Here is a 22,600-nt window from a genome sequence, read left to right as displayed (position 1 = left end):
CCTTGACAACCCACCTGGCTCCCACCCAGAGATTTATGCTGATTCTGAGTTCCACTTTCACAGTAGTGTGCCTACTCCTCAGCTTGCAGATCCTGCATTAGAATCAGGTTGTCCATTTCCTCTGGTATCCTGTTTTCTGAGAACAAAGTTTAACTATTCCGGTCTTTCAATATATCAACTGAAAGAAAATTTTCTGGTGTTTGTATGTTCCTTAGCCATCAGGATACTGTTGACAGATTGAAAATTCTGTTATTTTTATTCTGCCAGCGGAGGTGGTTGACTTAGCAGAACACTGACTCCATCTGATGGTGTTGATATCAGAGGCTATGTGATGCCCTGGCCTATCAGGTCGTCAAAGGGTATTGTGCAATCTGCCCTTCTGTGCAATATCCACCTCCTCCTTGGTTACGGGTCCCCAACTAATGGTGTTGCCAATACCAGCCAATCAAAATCCTAGGAACACTCTGTACCACACCCATCAGACACACCAGTGGACGGCCTGAGTGGAAAAGGGTCGCCCACTTGAGGGGTTGGTAAGGGAAGGTCAGGAGTGTCAGGAGTAGGAGAGTGAAGCGTTGGAAGTGAAGGAGAGAGGAGCTCAGGAGCCTGGCTCCTTGGAAGTACTAGGTAGCAGACGATGGTCTGGGCCTAGTAGGAGCTGAACCCCTGGTCGCAGGGGATCGTGACAAGGGGCACGGAACTGTCGAGGACAGCCGGCGGCCTTGTACCATCAGCAGGCTGGGACCAAGGCACGACGGGGTACATGGACCCTAGGTCAGGGAGTAGTTTCAGCCAACCTGACAATTCACCCGACGAGAACGGAGCCTTCAAGATCCACTCTCCACCTGTTCCAAAATCGGGGTACTAGCGCAACGAGGGGGATAGGACTTTTCACGAAAACGGTCCAGAAAATACCAAGCGTGAACCCTGAGAGCAAACTCCCACAGTTAGCCACACTGGGGAGTGGGACCCGACTAGTTTTACACTACAGGGGCCAACCAGCAGAGAACTCAGTGCCAAGAGAAAGGGCACAGATCATCAGGCAACACCAGTGAGAACAGGACCCAAACTAGCTCCCCTCGGCGGCAGTGTCTAAAACTTTGGTTTATAAAGTTGTCGGTGTCAGCTTTATGGACCCTTTCACCCCAAAGTAAAGCCATCAGCTAGGGGCTGGTATTATTAGGCTTGAAAAACCCAAGATTATTTCCAGCCTAAAAATAGCAGCCCACATCCACCTTTGAAGTGGCGCATCCATTAGATTAGGCCCGACTCTGTGACCCTGGCGGTGTCGTTTAAATAAATGGGGGAGAATATTTACAGGGGACAATGATTCGTGATGCCACCTGTGGTCTTCGGCCAGGTATGGCCAACGCTGCTTAGACTGGACCACTGGGACAGATGGTGACACAGCTAAGATGATACAGCTCCCCACAGGTGGAGCTGGGACTCCAGGACAACCGTTGGCAGTGGTTAGCCAATGAAGTGTTTGAACAGCGTGGGGCTGGTAGCACAGCAATAAGTCTAGGATACAGTGGGATGCAGTCATTAGTTCTTTACTCACAGTTGTCAGTTCAGATTATCACATCCGGACGATCAAATGCTGCCCTTGGAGAGCTGAGTCCTGTGGTGACAGGATCCAGCCAAAACCCAGGTAATTCGGCGGCACAAAACCGATGCACCTTTCTGTGTCCCTTTTCTGGTTGTCTTCCTACGCTGGCTTCGACCTCCTTCCCTGCGTCTCGCACACGGTGGCCTGAGCCGGTATCCACGGACCCTGTTTGGGAGGCTCTTCTGCCTAATCACCGGGCCCTCTGTCGTCACCTTCTTCAGTGGATTTGCGTGTAGTTGTGACTTCGGCACATGATGTTACCTCAACCGTTTTGCTAGTTAAGCCTGATTGTTCTTCTCTAGTCTAGGGGCCGGTCCCCTTTGCGGCCAAGTCCCTCCACACTGGTCAGTCAGCTGTGGATGCGAGCCTACGGGTGGATTTCACACTTCCCGTGGCTCTAGGACCCCTTCTTCCTTTTCTTTTACCTGGCTCTAGGACAAGCTTCTCTGGCTCCAGTCCCCAGGACCTCTCCCATCTGCTTCCTTCTTCATTCTTTTCTCCGTTCTAAGTGTCCATCCACTAACTAACACCACCTCCAGACTGGCTCCAGGACTGTGCTCTCCCTAATGAGCAACTCGCCCTAACCACGTCCTGATGGAGTGTAGCTATACTAAGAGTGATTGTGTGCAATAGTCCATGTGCTCCTCCTTACCAGGGAATGGGATATCACACCTCTGGCTGAGGTGCAGTACTTCTGTGGCGCCCGGACCCTCAGAGGCTCCACAAAGGCAGCACTCATGAGTCCAAATGAAAAAATTGAGGTCCTTTTTATTTATGTAATTTTAAAGATATATTCAATGAAGACTTTCTAAAATCACCATTCAGACTTTTCTTGGGGAGTTTGTTTCTTTTTCCACCACTGCAGTGGTGATTTAAATCTACATCCCCTGATCCCGGTTTCTTACTTCACATTCAATCACCATTGCTCCTGCTGATCTGTGGCAATTTGTGACCTGCCAGCAGCCCCAGTGTTTGAAGCTGCCAAAGAGTGAGTATAAAACTGGGGTAGGGGACTTAGATTGAACCCTTTCAAGACCTATGATGTACTGGTACATTAAGGCTGGGGCCACATGGGGATTACTGCGATCCCCTCACATGACACTCGGCTGACGCTGGCAGTACAGCAGAGCCAAATGTCATGCGAGTGTCCCTGCAACTGAGGTCCATTCATGCGAGCGGACCTCATGTGCGGAGGGCGAGCCAGCACGGAGGAGGGGAAGGAGGGATCTATCTCCCTCTCTCCTCCATAGCTGGCTATTGCCATTCTCACCCTGCACTCACGTACACCGTTGTATACCGCGAGTGCAGTGCGATTTTTCTCACGCCTCATTGACTTGAATGGGTGCGAGAGAAACAATGATCGCATTTCAATTTGCACGACGAGTCTAAATCGTTTCCTGCACATGTTGGCTGATCTGATCAACATACAAGCATCTCTAACAGCTACGGGTGGATCGGTGATACACCCGCAGCTGTTAACTTGAGATCATTGTGGAATGCCAATGGTTTGTCATGACAACTAGTGGTTAGTTGATGAGCCCTGTGTCTTTTATTACAAATGCCGGCTGTGAGCCAGCATCCATAGCAGACCATGATTTCTGCTCTGCTCTGTATAGCATAAGTAATCAGATGATTGCAGCTTCAAGTCCCAAAAGGACTAATACAGTGGGTACAGTAAGTATTCAGACCCCTTAAATAGTTCACTTTGTTTCATTACAGCCATTTGGTGAATTCTAAAAAGTTCATTTATTTTCTCATTAATGTACACTCTGCACCCCATTTTGTCAGAAAAAAAAACAGGAAATGTAAAAGTTTTTGCAAATTTATTAAACAAGAAAAACTGAAATATCACATGGTCATAAGTATTCAGACCCTTTGCTCAGACACTCATATTTAAGTCACATGCTGTCCATTTCCTTGTGATCTTCCTTGAGATGGTTCTTCTCCTTCATTGGAGTCCAGCTGTGTTTAATTAAACTGATAGGACTTGATCTGGAAAGGCACACACCTGTCTATATAAGACCTCACCGCTCACAGTGCATGTTACACCAAATGAGAATCATGAGGTCAAAGAACTGCCCAAGGAGCTCAGAGACAGAATTGTGGCAAGGCACAGATCTGGCCAAGGTTACAAAATTAATTTCTGCAGTACTCAAGGTTCCTAAGAGCACAGTGACCTCCATAATCCTTAATCGAAGAAGTTTGGGACCACCAGAACTCTTCCTAAACCTGGCCGTCCAGCCAAACTGAGCAATTGTGGGAGAAGAGCCTTGGTGAGAGAGGTAAAGAAGAACCCCAAGATCACTGTAGATGAGCTCCAGAAATGCAGTAGGGAGATGGGAGAAAGTTGCACAAAGTCAACTATCACTGCAGCCCTCCCCCAGTTGGGCCTTTATGGCAGAGTGGCCCAATGGAAGCCTCTCCTCAGTGTAAGACATAAGAAAGCCACATAAAGTTTGCACAAAAACACATGAAGGACTCCCAGACTATGAGAAATAAGATTCTCTGGTCTGATGAGATGAAGATAGAATATTTTGGTGATATTTCTAAGCGATATATGTGGAGAAAACCAGGCATTGATCATCACCTGCCCAATACAATCTCAAGAGTGAAACATGGTGGTGGCAGCATCATGCTATGGGTGTGTTTTTCAGCTGCAGAGACAGGATGACTATTTGCAATTGAAGGAAGGATAAATGCGGCCAAGTACAGAGATATCCTGGAAGAAAACCTCTTCCAGAGTGCTCTGGACTTCAGAGTTGGTCAAAGGTTGACCTTCCAACAAAACAATGACCCTAAGCACACAGCTAAAATAACAAAGGAGTGGCTTCAGAACAACTCTGTGACTGTTCTTGACTGGATCAGCCAGAGCCGTGACCTAAACCCAATTGAGCATTTCTGGAGAGACCTGAAAATGACTGTCCACCAACGTTCACCATCCAACCTGACGGAACTGGAGAGGATCTGCAAGGAAGAATGGCAGAGGATCCCCAAATCCAAGGGTGAAAAACTTGTTGCATCAATCACAAGAAGACTCATGTCTGTACGAGCTCAAAAGGTGCTTCTACTCAATACTGAGCAAAGGTTCTGAATACTTACGACCATGTAATTTTTTTTGTTTTTCTTGTTTAATAAATTTGCAAAAATTTCTACATTTCTGTTTTTTTCTGTCAAGATGGGGTGCAAAGTGTACATTAATGAGAAAAAAAAAAGAACTTTTTTGAATTTACCAAATGGCTGCAATGACGTAAAGAGTGAAAAATTTAAAGGAGTCTAAATACTTTCCGTACCCACTGTACAATAGTTAACAAAAGGAAAAAAAATGTAAAAAAAAATACACATTTGATATTGCTAGTTCACAAATATCCAATACAGCCAATCTTTAAACAGCGTTACAAAAAATTAATTCCAAAATTACGGGGGGGGGGGAGTTTTGGGGGGAGGAGGCACTGCAATAGTGCAATAAAATACAATAACATGGGCACAAAAAGAAAAATGAAACAACTCTGTACTGTCCCAGAAAAAACTCACTGACTGTTGCCTGACTCCATGGATGATTATTCACTTGTGTTTAGTTTAAAAGCACCAATGAGGGTAAAATGCAAATAGTTCATGTGACAGGAGAGAAAGCGACAGTCACCGAAATTGTAAAAATGTTTTTTTCTTCCATTTTCATTAAAACCTGTTGACATTGATGGTAGGTGGGAAGAGAGATGTAGGTGCATAAAACAGAAGCTGGCCATTTTGCGCGTGACTGCACTTCATCACATCTGCACAGGGGGTGACGGAGGAACTCCACCTTATTAACCCCTTGCTGCACTAATGACATCATCCAAAAAGGGAAACACATGGTGAGAAGATGTTTATCATAAAACTACAATCAAATGACCTACAATTTACAACCCCGTACATACACTTATAATGTAAGATAATAGTTTGTTCTTGTATTTTAAATGGTCCCTGTGCATTCGTTCTGCAAACACAGTTCAACAAGGTTTTTGTTTCCTGCATGAAATTGGGTCAATCTCATCGGAATTTTCATGCTGAGTTCAGAAATAACTTCAGAAATGCTCGATCATGTAAGATTTTTTGAGAAAAATGCAATTATATGTACTGTGTACATTAAATGTCAAACTCGTAGTAATGTGAACAAATTTTAACTTTTTTTTTTTTCTGTTTCCTGTTTTCAACTATGTTGCCCGTATCTATTTTGAGGTGCTGATTTCAGAAATGTAATCAGAATTTCTGTAGCACATACCATTTCCGAGATATTTTCATTTTACGATTATATTATATGCACAACTTATGCAATGCATGATTAGACAGGGCTTAAGTGTTGTATATTATAATAAATAGTCTATGTTGTGCATTTCATTGGTTATTTCTACCAAAAATGCACTTTTGAAATAAAAAGATTAATATACCGTATTTTTCATTTTATAAGACGCACCAGATTATAAAACGCACCTCAAATTCAGAGCAAGAAAAGGTGAAAAAAATGGGGTCTGTCTTGTAATCCGGTGGTGTCTTACTGGAGGAGGCTGTACTGGAGCTACGGTTGAGACTGGGGCTGCGGTGGAGGCTGGGGCTCAAGTTGCGATGGAGGCTAGTGCTGCCATGCTAGATCAGCTGTGATTGGGCTCGGACTGCGGCGGTTGCTGCTGCAGTGGAGGCTGGAGCTCCGAATGCGGCGGACGCTGGTGCTGCCGTGCTGGGGCAGCTGTGCTGGGGCTCTGGCTGCGGCGACTGCTACAGCAGCTGCGGACGGTGAGGACTTCAAAGAAGTGGTGCCCGGAGTCAGCACTGCTTGAGCTCTAGGTCAATGGCAAGCAGAGATCTCCTTTGCACAAGCACCACCTCCTGGTGCCATTTTCCTGAAGTTCGCTGGATGGAGATCAATGGGCCGAAGGAGGCGCCTGCGCAGATGAGCGCCTGAACCGAGAGCTCTAACTGCGCATTCGACGACTCCGGGCAGCATTATTTGAAGTCCTCACTATCCGACCCGCAGCGCCAGTAAAAACGCCAGAGACCCCGCACAACAGCCCCAGCACCAGCCGCCAGAGACCATGCGGAGACCCCGCACAGCCACTTTAGCAGCCGGAGACCCCGCACAGCAGCTGCTGACACTGCACAGACGCACCAGCCTCTGCAGACCCCGCACTAGCCCAGCCATAGCAGCTCCTTTGGAGCCTTCTCCACCACCCCGGAAAGCTACATTCAGATTATAAGACACACCCCTCACTTTCCTCCCAAATTATTGGGAGTAAAAATGCCTCTTATAATCTGAAAAATATGGTAAGTGCCAATTTATGATGCACTATGCACAGTCCTTATCATTATAACCATAAAATGAAAATATTTTTAAAGGGTATGTGTTAGAGAAGTTCTGATTTACATTTCTGAAGTCAGTGCCTCAAAATACATAGACCTCATAGTTTAAAACAGGAAACAGAAAAAAAGTTAAAATTTGCTGACCAGTGTAGTCCATAGTGCTTCTCTTTGTATTAATGCAGTATGTGTCGGTCCCCTCCGCTGCTTCGGAGAATGACGTCTTCCATTCCTGCAAATTTCTAAACACCTTTGTTATCTGCTTTAATTTCTTCTCTGATTAATTTTAGGGAACCTTTCCCTTTTTCAAAGGATTGCGAGTGTTCCCTAAATCTGACATAAAGGTGTCTTATGGTTTTTCCAATACAATAAAAACTGCGAGGACAAAAAATGACAAATTACAAACTTAGCCTTAAGCGGGCTTTACACACAGCGACATCGCTAGTGATGTCGCTGGTAAAAGCACCCGCCCCGTCGGTTGTGCGTCACAGGTAAATCGCTGCCCGTGGCGCACAAAGTCGCTAACGCCCGTCACACATACTTACCTGCCTAGCAACATCGCTGTGGCCGGCAAACCACCTCCTTTCTAAGGGGGCGGTTCGTTCGGCATCACAGCGGCATCACTAAACGGCCGCCCAATAAAAGCGGAGGGGCGGAGATGAGCGGGCCGAACATCCCGCCCACCTCCTTCCTTCCTCATTGCCGGCAGCCGCAGGTACGGGGATGTTCCTCGTTCCTGCGGTGTCACACATAGTGATGTGTGCTGCCGCAGGAACGACGAACAACCTGCGTCTTGCAACAGCAACGATAATTGGGATTAGAACGACGTGTCAACGATCAATGATATGGTGAGTATTTTTGATCGTTAACAGTCGTTCCTGCGTTTCACACGCAACGACGTCGCTAACGAGGCCGAATGTGTGTCATGCATTCCGTGACCCCAACGACATCTCGTTAGCGCTGTCGTTGCGTGTAAAGTGGGCTTTACAATTAAAGAAATGTTTTATCCAGTGATAGATATGCCCAATTCTGATAGGATTATCTACAAGATGCTGACTATTAAAAGAACAATGACCACGCCTAAAATCCTAAAATTTCCTCAGGGAATGGACTTTCCCAACCAGGGTGTTTGGGGCAGGCTTTCATTGACAGCTCTAACATTATAGTCACAGAAGGGCAGATATAGTAGGAAAGGTTTGGCTCCGCCATGATGCACCGAGTGCCTGGATTTGTTTTGAACGTCATTCCATGCTGATAGAGTCCCTTTAATAAGTTAACATCTGCTTTTTGCTCCAAAGATCATTGCTACCATTGAACGTCGTTGTCAATAACTAATATGGCCCAGCCATTCATCTAGACACCCATTGGCCTCACTGTGATTCAATCATTGCCATAAGATCTGGGGACCTGTGAATATCCAAGAGCCTTTCATGTTAAGGCTGAAGTCACATGTTCTGTAATCATCCCTTACAATGGATCTTACAGAGATGTTGGGAAAAAAGTTCTGCAAACACAACTTTTTTTGTCTGTTGTTAAATAAGTGGTTAATGCCGTATCTGTTTTTTTTTAACATGGGAGTCTATGGAGAACAGATCCGTAATGGATTGCTATTTAGTCATCCGTTTTCTTGCATTTGTAAAGGATCCATTTTTATCCTATAGGATCCTTTTCAAATAGAAGATAAATAGTAATCCGTTAACAGATCTATTCTTCATAGACTCCCATGTTAAAAAAACTGATCCAGCAGAAATAATTTTGCCAATAAATCTCTGAAGGATCCATTCTAACAGAGGACTACAGGACATGTGAACTCTTCTAAATATCTTGTGACATCCAGAAGTAGGCTGGGCATCATAGAAGACCAGACATTTCACTGTATACAGCATTAGGCAGGTTTCAGACGTCCGTGTTTAATCAGGGACCAGTCACACACATGGTTATGGTCACACGTGTGTTACACGTTGTCACACGTGTGTCATCCGTGTTTGCATACGTCTGAGAGGTACCGGAGAAAACATGGATCTGTGAAATAAAAAGATTTTCCGTATTTACCTGCATTCTTCAGCTCTACTGCCTCCCGATCCTGAGTCCCTTTCATTATATTCATCGATTACTCACTGCACTCAGGAGCTGGAAGCCGGAGCATCGCAGGGACAGCGCTGGGTACAGCACCGCCGAGGACAGCATCACGGTGACAGGTGAGTATTGTGCAAGCACAGTGACATCCAGGAGGTCATCAGAGTTCCCAATGAACTCTGACATCCTGATGACACCCGCGCTACAGATTCACGGGTTCATCAGAGTTCATTGGGAACTGTGATGTGTCCCCGATGCTGTCCCCACGATGTTCCGATTTGCAGGTCCTCACTACACATACATACATATGTGCCACCCCCGTGCCAGCAGCCGAGCTGCTCGGATCCGGGTTTTTACTGGCTCTTAGTCAGTCCCTATAAGGGATTTTATAGAGTTTACGACGCCACCCATGGTATGTGGTAATTAGAACTACCACCACTGCAGTTGGGAGTACCCGAGGATAATGGAATGGGGCAGCCAGGTGTTAGAACCCTCCACGAGTAGGGAGGATACCCTGGGACTCAGTATTTGAAGGGGAATGTCGTTGGGTGCAAGGGGGGTCACTTTGGTACTCACTCAGTCCATTAAGTAGACACCGACAACTGGCCAAACAAGTCTCTGGACACCGCTGCCGCTGAGGGGAGCTAGTTCGGGTCCCGTCCCCAATGGTGCTGCCTGGTAATCCGTGATGTGCCTCCTGGCACTAAGTTAACTACTTTGGTGGTCCCAGTAGTGTGAAACTTGCCGGGTCCCTCTCCCCACTATGGCTAAGTGTGGGTGCTTGCTCTCAGGGCTCTCACTTGAGATTTTCTGGACCGTTTTGGTTTGGAAAGTCCTATCCCTCTCATTGCGCTAGTGCCCCGATTTTAGAGTGGGTGGAGAACGAATTTTGAAGGCTCCGTTCTCCGCGGGTAAATTATTGGGTTGCCTGAAGCTACTCCCCAACCTAGGGTCAACGTACCCCGTCGTGCCTCGGCCAACCCCAGTGATTGTGCAAGGTTGCCGGCTGTCCTCCTCGACAGATCTGTGCCCCTTTCCACGATCCCCTGTGACCGGGGGTTTGACTCCTCTAGGCCCAGACCACCGCCTGCCACCTAGATTGTTTCCCAGGAGCCCCGCTCCCGACCTCCTCTCACTTTCACTACCAGACTCTCTACTCGACACTCCTCACCTTCCCTCTCCAACCCCCCAGGTGGGTGACTCTATTCCACTCAAGCCGTCCACTGGTGTGTTTGGTGGGTGTGGGGCAGGGTGCATCTAGGATTTGATTAGCTGATGTAGGCAACACCATAAGGTTAGGGACCCAAAACCAAGAAGGAGGTGGATACTACACAGGAGGGCAGATTGTGCAATATCCTGTGACGACCCGATAGTCCAGGGGCGTCACACACACATAACATACACACAAATATGTATACACGCAAAGCAGACACACATGGATACACTGAGCACATACACACATAGTGCACATGCATGTATATGCTGAACACACACTACACACACACACATACATACATACATACATACATACACTACACACAAACACACTCTGCTATATACTCACCCAGCGATGCTGTCCCCGCTTCCAGCTCCACAGGGCACTGAATATTCAATGAGTATACGGTAATAAGCGGCGGTCAGGAGCCAGAGGCAGTAGAGCCGGAGAAGGGAAAATATATAAAATATTTTTATTAAAAAGACCCCTGTTTTCTCTGTTACGTGTCATACTGATGTTACACAGATCACATCAGTGTGCGATCCGTGTGACACCCGTGCTATCGGCGAAAAAACGGGCATGCCTGTGTGTGTGCATGCGGGGTCATGAGAGGTCACACTGTCTGTGTGAAAACACGACCGTGTGAGTACAGCGTAGAATAACATGGGTACGTGTGGCATCAGTTTTAAGAACAGATGTCACACGTACCTAAAACACGAACGTCTGAAACCAGCCTTACTAAAGTACAAATGACCAAATTATCGTAGATTCAAATCTCCTGTGCGGACTGAAAAAAAGAAAGTGAAAAGTTTAGGAATATATATAAAAATAATAATGCACCCTCCTTTTTCCAGATAATAATAAAAAACATTTGAAAATGAAAAATTCAGATCCATCAAAATATATTATTGAATCCATATGAGAAATGATATAAAGAAAAAAAAATGGGAAACACCAGAATTGCAATTTTTTTAGTCACATTAAGACACAAAAAAAACAGTACTAACTGACCAAAATGTAATATTTATAAATATATATTTATTTAGTAAAATAAAAAAAAACCTACGTGTTTGATATCCGCGTAATCATACTGATCTAGAGAAATCAGATTCTTAGGCTTTTTGTAGTGCACAATTTATATCATAAAATTTCAATTCAAAAAATTATTGTGGAAACATGTTTTTCACTAATTCACTGACTTTTTTTGCCATTTTTTTCCATGCTCTGTATGGTAAAATTAGTAATGGAATTAAGTATGCATTATCCCTCAAAAATTAAGCCCTAGTTTCCTCCCACAAATCAAAAACCTATTGATGGGGAATTTAGATTGTACGCTGCTACGGGGTCAGTGATGATCATTTCTGAAAAGTGCTGAGGAATATGATGGTGCCTTATAAGTAAACCATACTCATGTAATTTTGCTATTTTTGTTTTTACAGTTTCACTGGACATTCCTCTACAACATGTTGAAAAAACTAAGAATTTTGATTTTTGTGCTGATAATTGCTACTATATGTTTTGTAATCAGAACGTCCATTAAGCAGAACAGTAAATACGTAATTGATTTTCTGATTGAGAAGGGTGTGGTCTTCAAGTCAATAAATGGGGATGAAATGTATAATGAATACAAAGATTCCGAAACAATGGATGATTATAACAGCAAAGAAAATATAATACTGAGCGCGGTCATGCAGAAAGGAAATGGCATCTTCTTTGTGGAAACCACAGACCGAATGGATGAACCATCATTGGTTTTGTGCTCAATTGAATCAGCAGCTCGAGTGTATCCGGACAGACCGGTGGTCTTCTTCATGAAAGGACTAGGAGCCATAATCACTGACGATGATGAGAAACAAGCCCGGAAACATTACCCAACCCTCTTATCTTATAAGAATATCTACTTTTTGCCCTTGCGGTTGGAGAAATTATTTGCTAGCACGCCATTTCTGCCTTGGTACAAAAAGGTAAGTAGTAAGAAGTGATAATCTGTATTTTAATATGGCAGCTAACCATGCCAAATATCCTTTTAGTTATCTTTAAAGTCATGAACAGTGTGCCTGCAACACATGCCTGCTGTGATATACAGCTGATAATGGCTGGTATCAGAAAAACAATGTTTATCCAAGTTCTTTAACCCCTTACATACTGCATACAATTACCAGCACATGCCCATTACTAACTCTCCCTAAAAATAAATATGGGTTTACACTGTAATGCCAAAATAGGTCACATCCATAAGGGGTTAATATGTAAATGTCATGAACTGATACATATGCCTCTTACTTTATATTTGCATTATGTAAAATATGATGGAAAGAAAGGGACATTATATATTGTGAATGTATTCTTCATTATCTGATTTCACACTCTAGATACGTTTGCTATTCGTAAGGAATCAGAAGTCTGAAAATATTCCTATATTTGTTTAAAAGTGGAATTTTTCATTCAGTAACTTGACATTTTGCTACATCATATTCACCACTGTGAAGGAAGACCTCCAGACTGAGTGCAATAAGAGCAAAACAAGCTTCCGAGCTGCAATCGGAGTCTAGGTGCAGGCAATCTATACCAGTACACTGACAAGCAAAAGTGTATCAATGTTTTGAACTTTTGACTTTCACTCTCTATATCTCACCATCTGCTACATTTTTGAGTGTGAAACTATATTCATTTTATTGACAATCTTCTTTGTGATATCATAGATGAATCTGACTTGCAACTATATAAGCATATGATTAGTTATGCTCGTACCAGAGTTCACAGCCTCCAGGTATGCCAACCGCTGCAAACTACAAGAACGTTAAAAGCTGCCTTAAAGGCTCCTTTAAGGTTTCGAAGCTTCACACCTTCCAGACTATTGGACTATGCTGCTGCTGTGTTAAGCAATTTGACAGCTCACATTGCTTTCACTTTGTCCTAGAGGCCGCAGAGTGCCGTCATGTCACCGCTCACCAGGTCCTCTGGATGTAGCAGAACGGGGATTGCCACAGGACATTTTGTGGATTATATTGGATCTGCAGGGGTGTTTTGAGGTTTAAAAAAATTTTGTAAAAGAGGGGGTTTTTGTTTGTTTTTTTATTTTATTACAGGATTGGTAATGGCGGTGGTCAAATATACACCTCTCCATTAGCAACTCATACCTTGATAGCAGCTGTAATTTTTGAGAAATTACAACTGATATAAACCCCATGTATTACCTTGATTGCCACCAAGTGACACAATTGGCATATCTAATGGGTGCGCCAATTGTGGGCTGGCTTTGGGCTGCTATTGTTAGGCTGGGGAGGGCCCAATAACCATGGACCTTCTCAGTCTAATACCAGTTCAGAGCTGTTCACTTTAAATGTGCTGGTTGTCATAAACAAGCGGGGACTGTACATCTTTTTTTTTTTTTATTGCGCCTATCAATCACAGTAATTCCAGTAGCAAGCATTATTGTGAATGGCAGGCAATCCCCGCATGTTTAGTGGCTGAAAATAAGGTGCCAAGCATGTGGGGAGGGTACTTGAAACTAACAAGGCAAATACCAAAAAATTTGACGAGTTACAAATATCCTGAACACCTTTTAATATTCGTGTGAGTAACGAATAGTGTCAAATATATTTGTTAATCACTAGTACAGATGCCTCTGCTTCATTATCATCGTTGGTTGAGTTTGCAATAAAGTATGAAAAGTTGACAGTAGAAGATTGGACAGGGGTGATTTGGAGAGCTGAAACAAAAGTCAATAGACTAGGCTCTGATGGGTGCAAATAGGTCTGAAAGAAACAAGGGAAAAAGGGGCTAATGAATCAAAAAATTTAAGGAACCGTCAAGTTCTGTGGAGGAAGCATGATAATATAGGGTTGTTCCACAGCCAAAGGCATGCATTGGATAATTGACCAGGATCGATGGTGGACTCAATACTGAGCTACAAGTGAGCATTATACAAAATAAGTTAGTTAGTACACTCGAATACTATGGGTTTGAAAAGGAGGACATAGTGTTCTAGCAGATCAACAGCCCGAGGCATACTTCAAGATTGGCAAAAAACAATTCAATGACGACAAAGAAGAGGTGATGGATTAACCTTCACAATCCCAAGACATCAACCCAATCTAACACTTGTGAGTAGAGTTGAAGAAAAATTTGTATACATACCAAAATGAGTCGGGCAGTATGCACCAATATTGGGAATATGAAGTAAAGACTTGGTATCAGATTTCGCTGAAGACATGCTTGAATTTGATCAACAGCATGCCCAGAAGGATTCAGGCGTGGTTGAAAGCCAAAAGTGAACTTGCTAAATACTAACAAGACGGGGAGAAGGAAGCTGGAGCTAATTGGATGCTGCTTTCACGTGACGTCACAATCCACCAGAACCCTGTCACTATGAGCTGCAGCTCTGCTGGAACGGCACCTGTATAGGAGGTGAGAATAGACTTTATTATTTCACTTGGGGGAAAAATGTGGAATCAGAAAAAGGTTGTCCTAGTAGTGGACAAACCCTTTAACCACATATCACATTATATTTATAAGAACACAAAGCAACATTAAATAAGAAAGAACCCAGCACTCAGACCTAAGATGCTGTTGGAAGAAGATATATTTAATAGTTGCTCAACAAGTGTGTGTAAGTAATGTTTCGGTCAACAGGACCTTTGTCAAACATGCAAACATGCAAACATGTCAAACATAACCGCATATCACACTATATTACAAGAAGACATAGAAGCTACATTTTTCATTTTACCCTTTAGGACAAATAGTATCAAGGGAATATATCCAATAGACTTCTCTTTGCAGCAATCTTTTTTTTTTCTGATTTACATTAAAACATGGTATTACCTCTAATATCATCCATTTAAATTCAGAAATTATGTGCTTATGTGCCGCCCCTGCAGCGGTCAAACCGCTCGGATCTGGGGTTTGCTGTGTCTCAAGGGTCTCCGGACCCGGGGGCTCACGGCCACTTCAAATGCAAAGTGGGTATTTACAGGGCATAAGAGTTTGTGACGCCACCCGTGGTTCGCGGTAAGGGGAGTACCGCCACTGCCGATGGGCGTACCCGGGGGAGATGGAGTGGGGCAGCCAGATGACATTCCCTCCACGGGTTGGGGGGCCCCAAGATTCTGGAGGGTGGAGATGGTGGGGGAGTGGGGTGCACATTGGAATCGGAGGAGGACAGCATACTCACTCAGGCAGTGTTGGTAGTGATGCGACCACAAAGCAGGCTCTGACACAAAGGTAGACCAAGTCTCTGGGTGCCGCTGCCACTTCAGGGGAGCAGGTCCGGGCATCCGCTCCCTTTGGTATTGCTGATGGTCTGTACCTTGCCTCTATGCACTGTATTTTAGTGTTAGTTGTAACCCCTATGCTTGAAGCTGTCGGGGTCCCGCTTCCCACTGTATAAGTAGTGAAGCTGTGCTCTCGATGACTGACACTTGGAATTTCAGTGGGCCGCATAAGCTGGAAAGCCCTATCCCCCTCTTTGTGTTGATACCTTCGATCTCTGAGCTCTTGGGGAAAGTTCATAAAGAAACTATCCTCCACAGGTTAATTATCAGGTTGCGTGAAGCTACTCCCTGATCTAGGGTCCAGTACCCCGCCGTGCTCGGTACCGGTTCAGTTACTAGGTACTCCAGTGCCTGCTGTTCCCCTAAACTAAGCCTGGCACCTTTTTCCAATACCCTGCGACCGGGTCTCCAACTCCTTCGGTCCCAGACCACCATCCACGACCTAGCCAAAAGTCCCCAGGGAGATCCAACTCCCAGCTCCTCACTCTTTGGGGGCTACTACTCAACTGACTAAGGTTTGCTCTCCACTTCCTCTCTTTGACTTCCTCCCTGCAACCAGTCTGCCTGACCCCTAGGTGAGTGGCCCTTTTCCAGCTAGACCACCCACTGGTGTGCATGACAGGGTGTGGTGTGAGGTGTGACTAGGATTTGGATGCGGATAGAGACAGCACTATAGGTTGGGAACTCAGAACCATGGGGAGGTTGAGTCCTGCACTAAGAGATAAAGAGCGTGAAGAACCCGGTGACGCCCTGACTAGTCAAGGGGCATCACACTTAGGCAGGCTTTGCACGTTGCGACATCGCAAGCCGATGCTTTGATGTCGCACGTGATAGTCCCCGCCCCCGTAGCAGCAGCAATATCTTGTGATTCCTGGCGTAGCGAACATTATCGCTACGCCAGCTTCACATCCACTCACCTGTCCTGCGACGTCGCTCTGGCCGGCGTCCCGCCTCCTTCCTAAGGGGCGGGTCGTACAACGTCAGAGCGACGTCACACGGCAGGCGGCCAATCAAAGAGGAGGGGCGTAGATGAGCAGGATGTAAACATCCCGCCCACCTTCTTCCTTCCGTATAGCCGCTGGCGGCAGGTAAGGTGATGTTCCTCACTCCTGCGGCTTCATACACAGCGATGTGTGCTGCCGCAGGAACGAGGAACAACATCGTACCTGTCGCGGCAGCGTAATTTTGAAAAAGTCGGAGCCTACACCGATGATACGATAACGACGCTTTTGCGCTTGTTAATCGTATCATCTAGGATTTACACACTACGATGTCGAAAGTGACACCGGATGTGCGTCATTTTCGATTTGACCCCACCGACATCGCACATGCAATGTTGCAATGTGCAAAGCCGCCCTTAGACTCCAAAAAATGTCTTGCCACTTTAGTTTCACCATTTTTTTTGTTATTTTGTTATTTTATGTTGCCATTATTTTTTCCTTACTATCACTTTTAACAACCTTCTTTTGTTTTTCCACCCTATAATCTGATCGCTGAACAATGTTCGTACTACATTATGTCTGTCTACATATCCCGGTCCACATAGGCATTTTTAAAAATACACAACATTTGAAGAATTTCATATAAAAAATAAACTTTTAGAGGTGGATTATGTGGTCCCCTTTAATAAGGGCCCTACAAGCCTGGCAACTCATGCATGGGTATGTACCCATCTTCTGGGTTCACAAAAATGATTGTTTAGGTAATTTTGAAATATTAATATCTTGTAGAATAATAATAATAATAATAATAATAATAATAATAATAATAATAATAATAATAATAATAATTATTATTATTAATAATACAATGTTACAATTTAATATTGTTTTTCCTTTTTGTTAAACATGAACATTTTTAAGCAGCTTTCCATATTTAGGATCTTGCTGTAACAGCCCCCAAAACTTTTCAAATGATTGTTTAATTAACATTGAATGTTAATCAAATATGGAAATAAAAACACCTTTTATCTCTTTTTCCTTCTTCTTTCTTACTTCTGCTTTTGATCACTTACTTTAACCACTGTATTTTTATTATCCCCCTTCTGCACAAATTTCTCAATCATAATTTTCTTCTTTTCATCCTGATTCATCCTTTTTATCAGAGCAAATTTTGCATAATCTCGTGAAATGACCCTTGAGTATACCTGTGAAGACCTGTGAACCATGATGACTATATCTATTTAATAAAATATTTTGATCAGTTGGTAAAAATAGTTGTTTTCATCCATAATCTTCACATCTAGGAATCTCAATTCCTTTTCATGTTTTTCAAGCATGAATTTAATTAATAGATCACACCTATTGATGAGGTGAGGAAAATAAGAAGTATTTGATACATTGCTGATTTTTCAAGTTTTCCCACCTACATAGTTTGGAGAAGTCAAGAAAATCACATTGTATGATTTTCAATAATTAATTAGCATTTTATTGCATAAAAAAAATGTATCTGATGCAATTGATAAACCGAACTTAATATTTGATAGAGAAACTGTCTCGGGTGTATCACAGTTGACAGACCGTCCTATTGGGTCCGGCTGTGGAAGGTCGCATTGTTTGGCTACACAAACTGCTCCTTGGACATTCTATTCTTCTTGCTGTGGTGTAAATGGTATCCAATGTATCTTTTCTGCTTGGGATTAATCCTTTTCTTTTAGGACCCTGCGTATATCCTCATGTTTTCAGTTGTTAATCATCATCACTTCCCATTGTGTCCTTAAATACAGACCTTTCCTCTTGGTTTTTGCAGGTGATAGTTATGTTCCTATACAGGCCTTGGATGCAAGCAGTCAGCTTGTATTCATCTGAAGAAACCTTGTTGTTTGTTGCTGTTCATCTGTGTCTTCTTGTCTTCTTTGAGATAAGGTATTTGTTCACTTCCCTTTGTTTGTGATCTCTGTGTCTTATTTAGAGTTTAGTTGGGTTGACTAAAGGCCCCGTCACACTAAGCAACATCGCTAGCAACATCGCTGCTAACGAACAACTTTTGTGACGTTGCTAGCGATGTCGCTGTGTGTGACATCCAGCAACAACCTGGCCCCTGCTGTGAGGTCGTTGGTTGTTGCTGAATGTCCTGGGCCATTTTTTAGTTGTTGCTGTCCCGCTGTGAAGCACAGATCGCTGTGTGTGACAGCGAGACAGCAACAACTAAATGTGCAGGCAGCAGGAGCCGGCTTCTGCGGAGGCTGGTAACCACAGTAAACATCGGGTAACCAAGAAGCCCTGTCCTTGGTTACCCGATATTTACCTTTGTTACCAGCCTCCGCCGCTCTCACTGTCAGTGCCGGCTCCTGCTTTGTGCACATGTAGCTGCAGGACACATCGGGTTAATTAACCCGACGTGTGCTGTAGCTAGGAGAGCAAGGAGCCAGCGCTAAGCATTGTGCGCTGCTCCCTGCTCTGTGCACATGTAGCTGCAGCACACATCGGGTAATTAACCCGATGTGTGCTGTAACTAGGAGAGCAGGGAGCCAGCGCTAAGCGGTGTGCGCGGCTCCCTGCTCTCTGCACGTGTAGCTGCGTGCGCTGGTAACCAAGGTAAATATCGGGTTGGTTACCCGATATTTACCTTAGTTACCAAGCGCAGCATCTTCCACGCGGCGCTGGGGGCTGGTCACTGGTTGCTGGTGAGCTCACCAGCAACTCGTGTAGCGACGCTCCAGCGATCCCTGCCAGGTCAGGTTGCTGGTGGGATCGCTGGAGCGTCGCAGTGTGACATCTCACCAGCAACCTCCTAGCAACTTACCAACGATCCCTATCGTTGGGATCGCTGGTAAGTTGCTTAGTGTGACTGGACCTTTAGGGCTCATCCTATACATTCCTTACCTATGGCCCAGTTCAGGGTCAGCCAGGGCCAGGTATTTTGCTTGGTGCAAAGGTACAAAACCTATCTAGGGTGGTCATAGGGGGCCAGCAGAATTTTTCGTCCGTGGTCACAATCTTTCCCTTCTGTAGACACAGGGTATCCCTTCCTTTCCCTGTTGCCATACGCATGGTACTTCCCCATATGTAGCATGACATTATCAAAAGCCATATAAAAAAACCCACTCTGGGTTTTTTTTTTAAAGATGGATCCCATCACTGTTGTGGCTGAGTGGTCTCAGAGTCTGTCCCTGGAGGTACCAGACCTTCAGCCAGCTGTGCGGCAGCAACAGTGGTCACAGACTCCTAATTTTGGGGATTGGACTCCTAATTTTGGGGATTCTATGTGTAGGCTGGTCCAACTTGAGCACAATATTGCTCCCCCAGACAGGTTTACAGGGGGCAGAGAGAAATTTTTCGAGTTCAAATAAGCCTGTAAGTTGTACTTTAGGCTTCGGCCTTACTCTTTGGATATGAGGATGAGCAAGTGGGAAATGTGATCTCCCTGTTAAAGGGGGATCCACAATCCTGGGTTTTCTCTTTGCCACATGGCTCTGATTGCCTCTGGTCAGTGGATGGATTTATTGAGGCCTTAGGTCTCATCTATGGTGATCGTGATTGAGTCTCCTTTGCTAAGTCTAGTCAGCATAGCCTTTAGCAGAAGTATCAGTCAGCAGAGACTTATTGTTTAAAATTTCATGGATGGGCAATCAACATCAAGTGGAATGACCTGGCTCTTAGAAGCCAATTTTTTCAGGATCTTTCGGAAAGGTCGAAGGAAGCCTTGGTGATTTATGAAACCTCTGAGTTCTAGGAACCTGTCATGGCCTTGTCTCTACATATGGTTAGATGCCTCAGAGAATGGTTAGACCACTTTCCCACAGAGACCCTTTCTCGGAGCAGGATCCCATTGCTGGGGGGATCTAAGAGTGAACAATCATTCATGAATTTGGAGGAGCACATGCAGCTAGGGGGAGCCACTACTTCATATGTTTCTGCTGAGACCCACAAAAAAAGGAGTTTGTTTCTTTGTGGTAAAGTAGGTCATTTTATTGGAGTCTACCCCTTGTATCTAATCAAAAAGGAACATCTCGGATTTGGCCTTGATGGTGTGGACATTCGGAGTGTATTTGTCTTCTACATGTAATTCTCAGTTTGTCCTTACAGTAGAGATGGTGCTAGAGAGCAGGACCGAGAAAACTTCTGTGTTTGTAGACAGTGGGAATCGGCATGGTGGATGCTCTGTTTGTAAGAACTCATAAGCTTACCTGCAGTTTAACTAAACCCATCTCCATCTATGTCATCAACTCAGCGTTGCTTGCTCAGTGATGCCTGACACAGATTGTACATGAAATAAGACTGAGGGTAGGACCCCTGCATTATGAAATAATTTCCTGTTATGTCCTGTCTCCTATTGTACTGGGTCTACCCTAGTTAGTGAAAAATAATTCTGCAATGGATTGGCAATCCAGGGAAATTGTGGAATAGGGAAATTTATGTCTTGATAACTGATTAAACACTTCTCTCTCTCTGTGGTCTTTATGGAAACCTTATCTGCATTTTTGTTTGGTTTAGAGGATGTATTTTCAGAGAGGGGGTGTCAGGATTTGCCTCCCTATTATGTATACGACTGTCCCATTAACCTGCTTCCTGGAGCAAAACTACCCAAATCCAGACTGTATAATTGTTCTAATCTAGAGACTACAGATGAGCGAGGTTCGAGGTTCGCCAATTTCATGTTCAAGTGATTTTGGGGGGATGTTCGAGTCGTTCGACGAACTCGAACAACTTGCTAAAAGTTCGGCAGTTCAAGTTACATTTGAGAATGGTTCGAACACCAAAAGCGTGGCTTTTCACAGTAAGTATGTGCACACCTTTCGTATCTGCATGCGTCCTGCATCCCCAGCACAATCCCTCTCTCTTTCCTACTCACTGATCACGGGCGTCTCGCTGCACGGCTGTCACAAATCTCCAGCAGCATTTCCTCTTTTGAAAATGGCTGCCGCTTCATTATTCAATTAGTTATTCCGTGCTTTCCCCGCCCACCGGCACCCATGATTGGTTGCAGTCAGACACGCCCCCATAATGAGTGACAGCTGTCTCACAGTAACCAATCACAGCCGCCGGCAGGCGAGTCTATATCATGCAGTAAAGTAAATAAATAAATAAATAAATTTAAAAAAAAAAAAAAATGCGGTTTCCCCCCATATTTGATACCAGCCAGGATAAAGCCACATGGCAGGAGGCTGGTATTATCAGGATGGAGAGCGCCACGTCATGGGGAGCCCACCACCCTAACAATATCACCCAGCAGCTGCCCAGAATTGCCGCATCCATTAGATGTGGCAGTCCCGGGACTCTACCCAGCTCATCCCGAATTGCCCTGGTGCGGTGGCAATCGGGGTAATAACGGGGTTAATCATGACAGGCGTCTCCCCGAGATACCTTCCATGATTAAACTGTAAGTGAAAGTCAAGAAACACACACAGCAAAAAATCCTTTCTTTGGAATAAAAGACAAAAAACACCTCATTTACCTTTTTATTAATCTCCAAACAACAATCCAGGTCCGAAGTAATCCACACGACACTGTCAGCTCTGCTACATGAAGATGACAGGGAGCGATCTGTGTCCTCTCCACGTAGCACCTGAAATAAGCCACGCTGTCACTAGACTTCCCGGTGATGCGGCCAGGTCAGGTCTGGCCGGTGTCTGGAGGACCGCTGTCGTGGCTGGAATGAGGGCCATGCTCCGGATCTCTGCAGCTGGAGACTCTGGTAAACATACTGAAGGTTCCGCTGCTGGGGTTGGTGGGGGCAGCTTGTCGTCCGCCAAGGACGGGGTAGTCTGCTGTGGAGCACTCACCGCGAGCGGGGACGGTCCAGACCCCTCAGCCACTTTGGCCGGATTTGTGCAATCAACAAGGACTGGGTAACCGCTTACCCTCTCTTCACGTGGGATTTCAATCTCTTGGGCTCGCACCGCCACCACCAATCTTATTATCTCTTCCCTCCAGTGGTTCAGAATGAAGAGGAATTGCGTCCGTATCCTCCGGCACAGCTGCTCTGTTTCCTCCTCTATCCATGCCGCGGTCCCGGGACAGCACGCTCCGGGGACCAGTCTCGTTCTGCCATCTTGCCACTGCGTCTTTCAGGAACGTTGTGACAGAGTCCTGGCGTCCCTGCTCCACTTCTGCTAGTAACACATTCTGGACTGCTCTATCGGTCTTTTCGCAG

At 44.8% G+C, this 22,600-nt stretch overlaps 1 protein-coding gene across 2 annotated transcripts in view; it reads left to right on the top strand.

Moving 5' to 3' along the window:
- Window positions 1–22,600, top strand: part of LOC142296907 (alpha-1,4-N-acetylglucosaminyltransferase-like) — a 284,308-nt gene that overhangs the window by 160,152 nt on the left and 101,556 nt on the right. For both annotated transcript variants that reach the window (XM_075341017.1, XM_075341019.1), the window contains exon 2: window positions 11,669–12,193. In XM_075341017.1, coding sequence (XP_075197132.1) covers window positions 11,669–12,193 — 525 coding nt within the window. The remainder of the gene's footprint in view (window positions 1–11,668; window positions 12,194–22,600) is intronic.

Source organism: Anomaloglossus baeobatrachus, chromosome 3 (genome assembly GCF_048569485.1).
Source record: "Anomaloglossus baeobatrachus isolate aAnoBae1 chromosome 3, aAnoBae1.hap1, whole genome shotgun sequence".
Taxonomy (NCBI): Eukaryota; Metazoa; Chordata; class Amphibia; order Anura; family Aromobatidae; genus Anomaloglossus; species Anomaloglossus baeobatrachus.
This window is presented reverse-complemented; position numbering and strand designations above follow the sequence as displayed.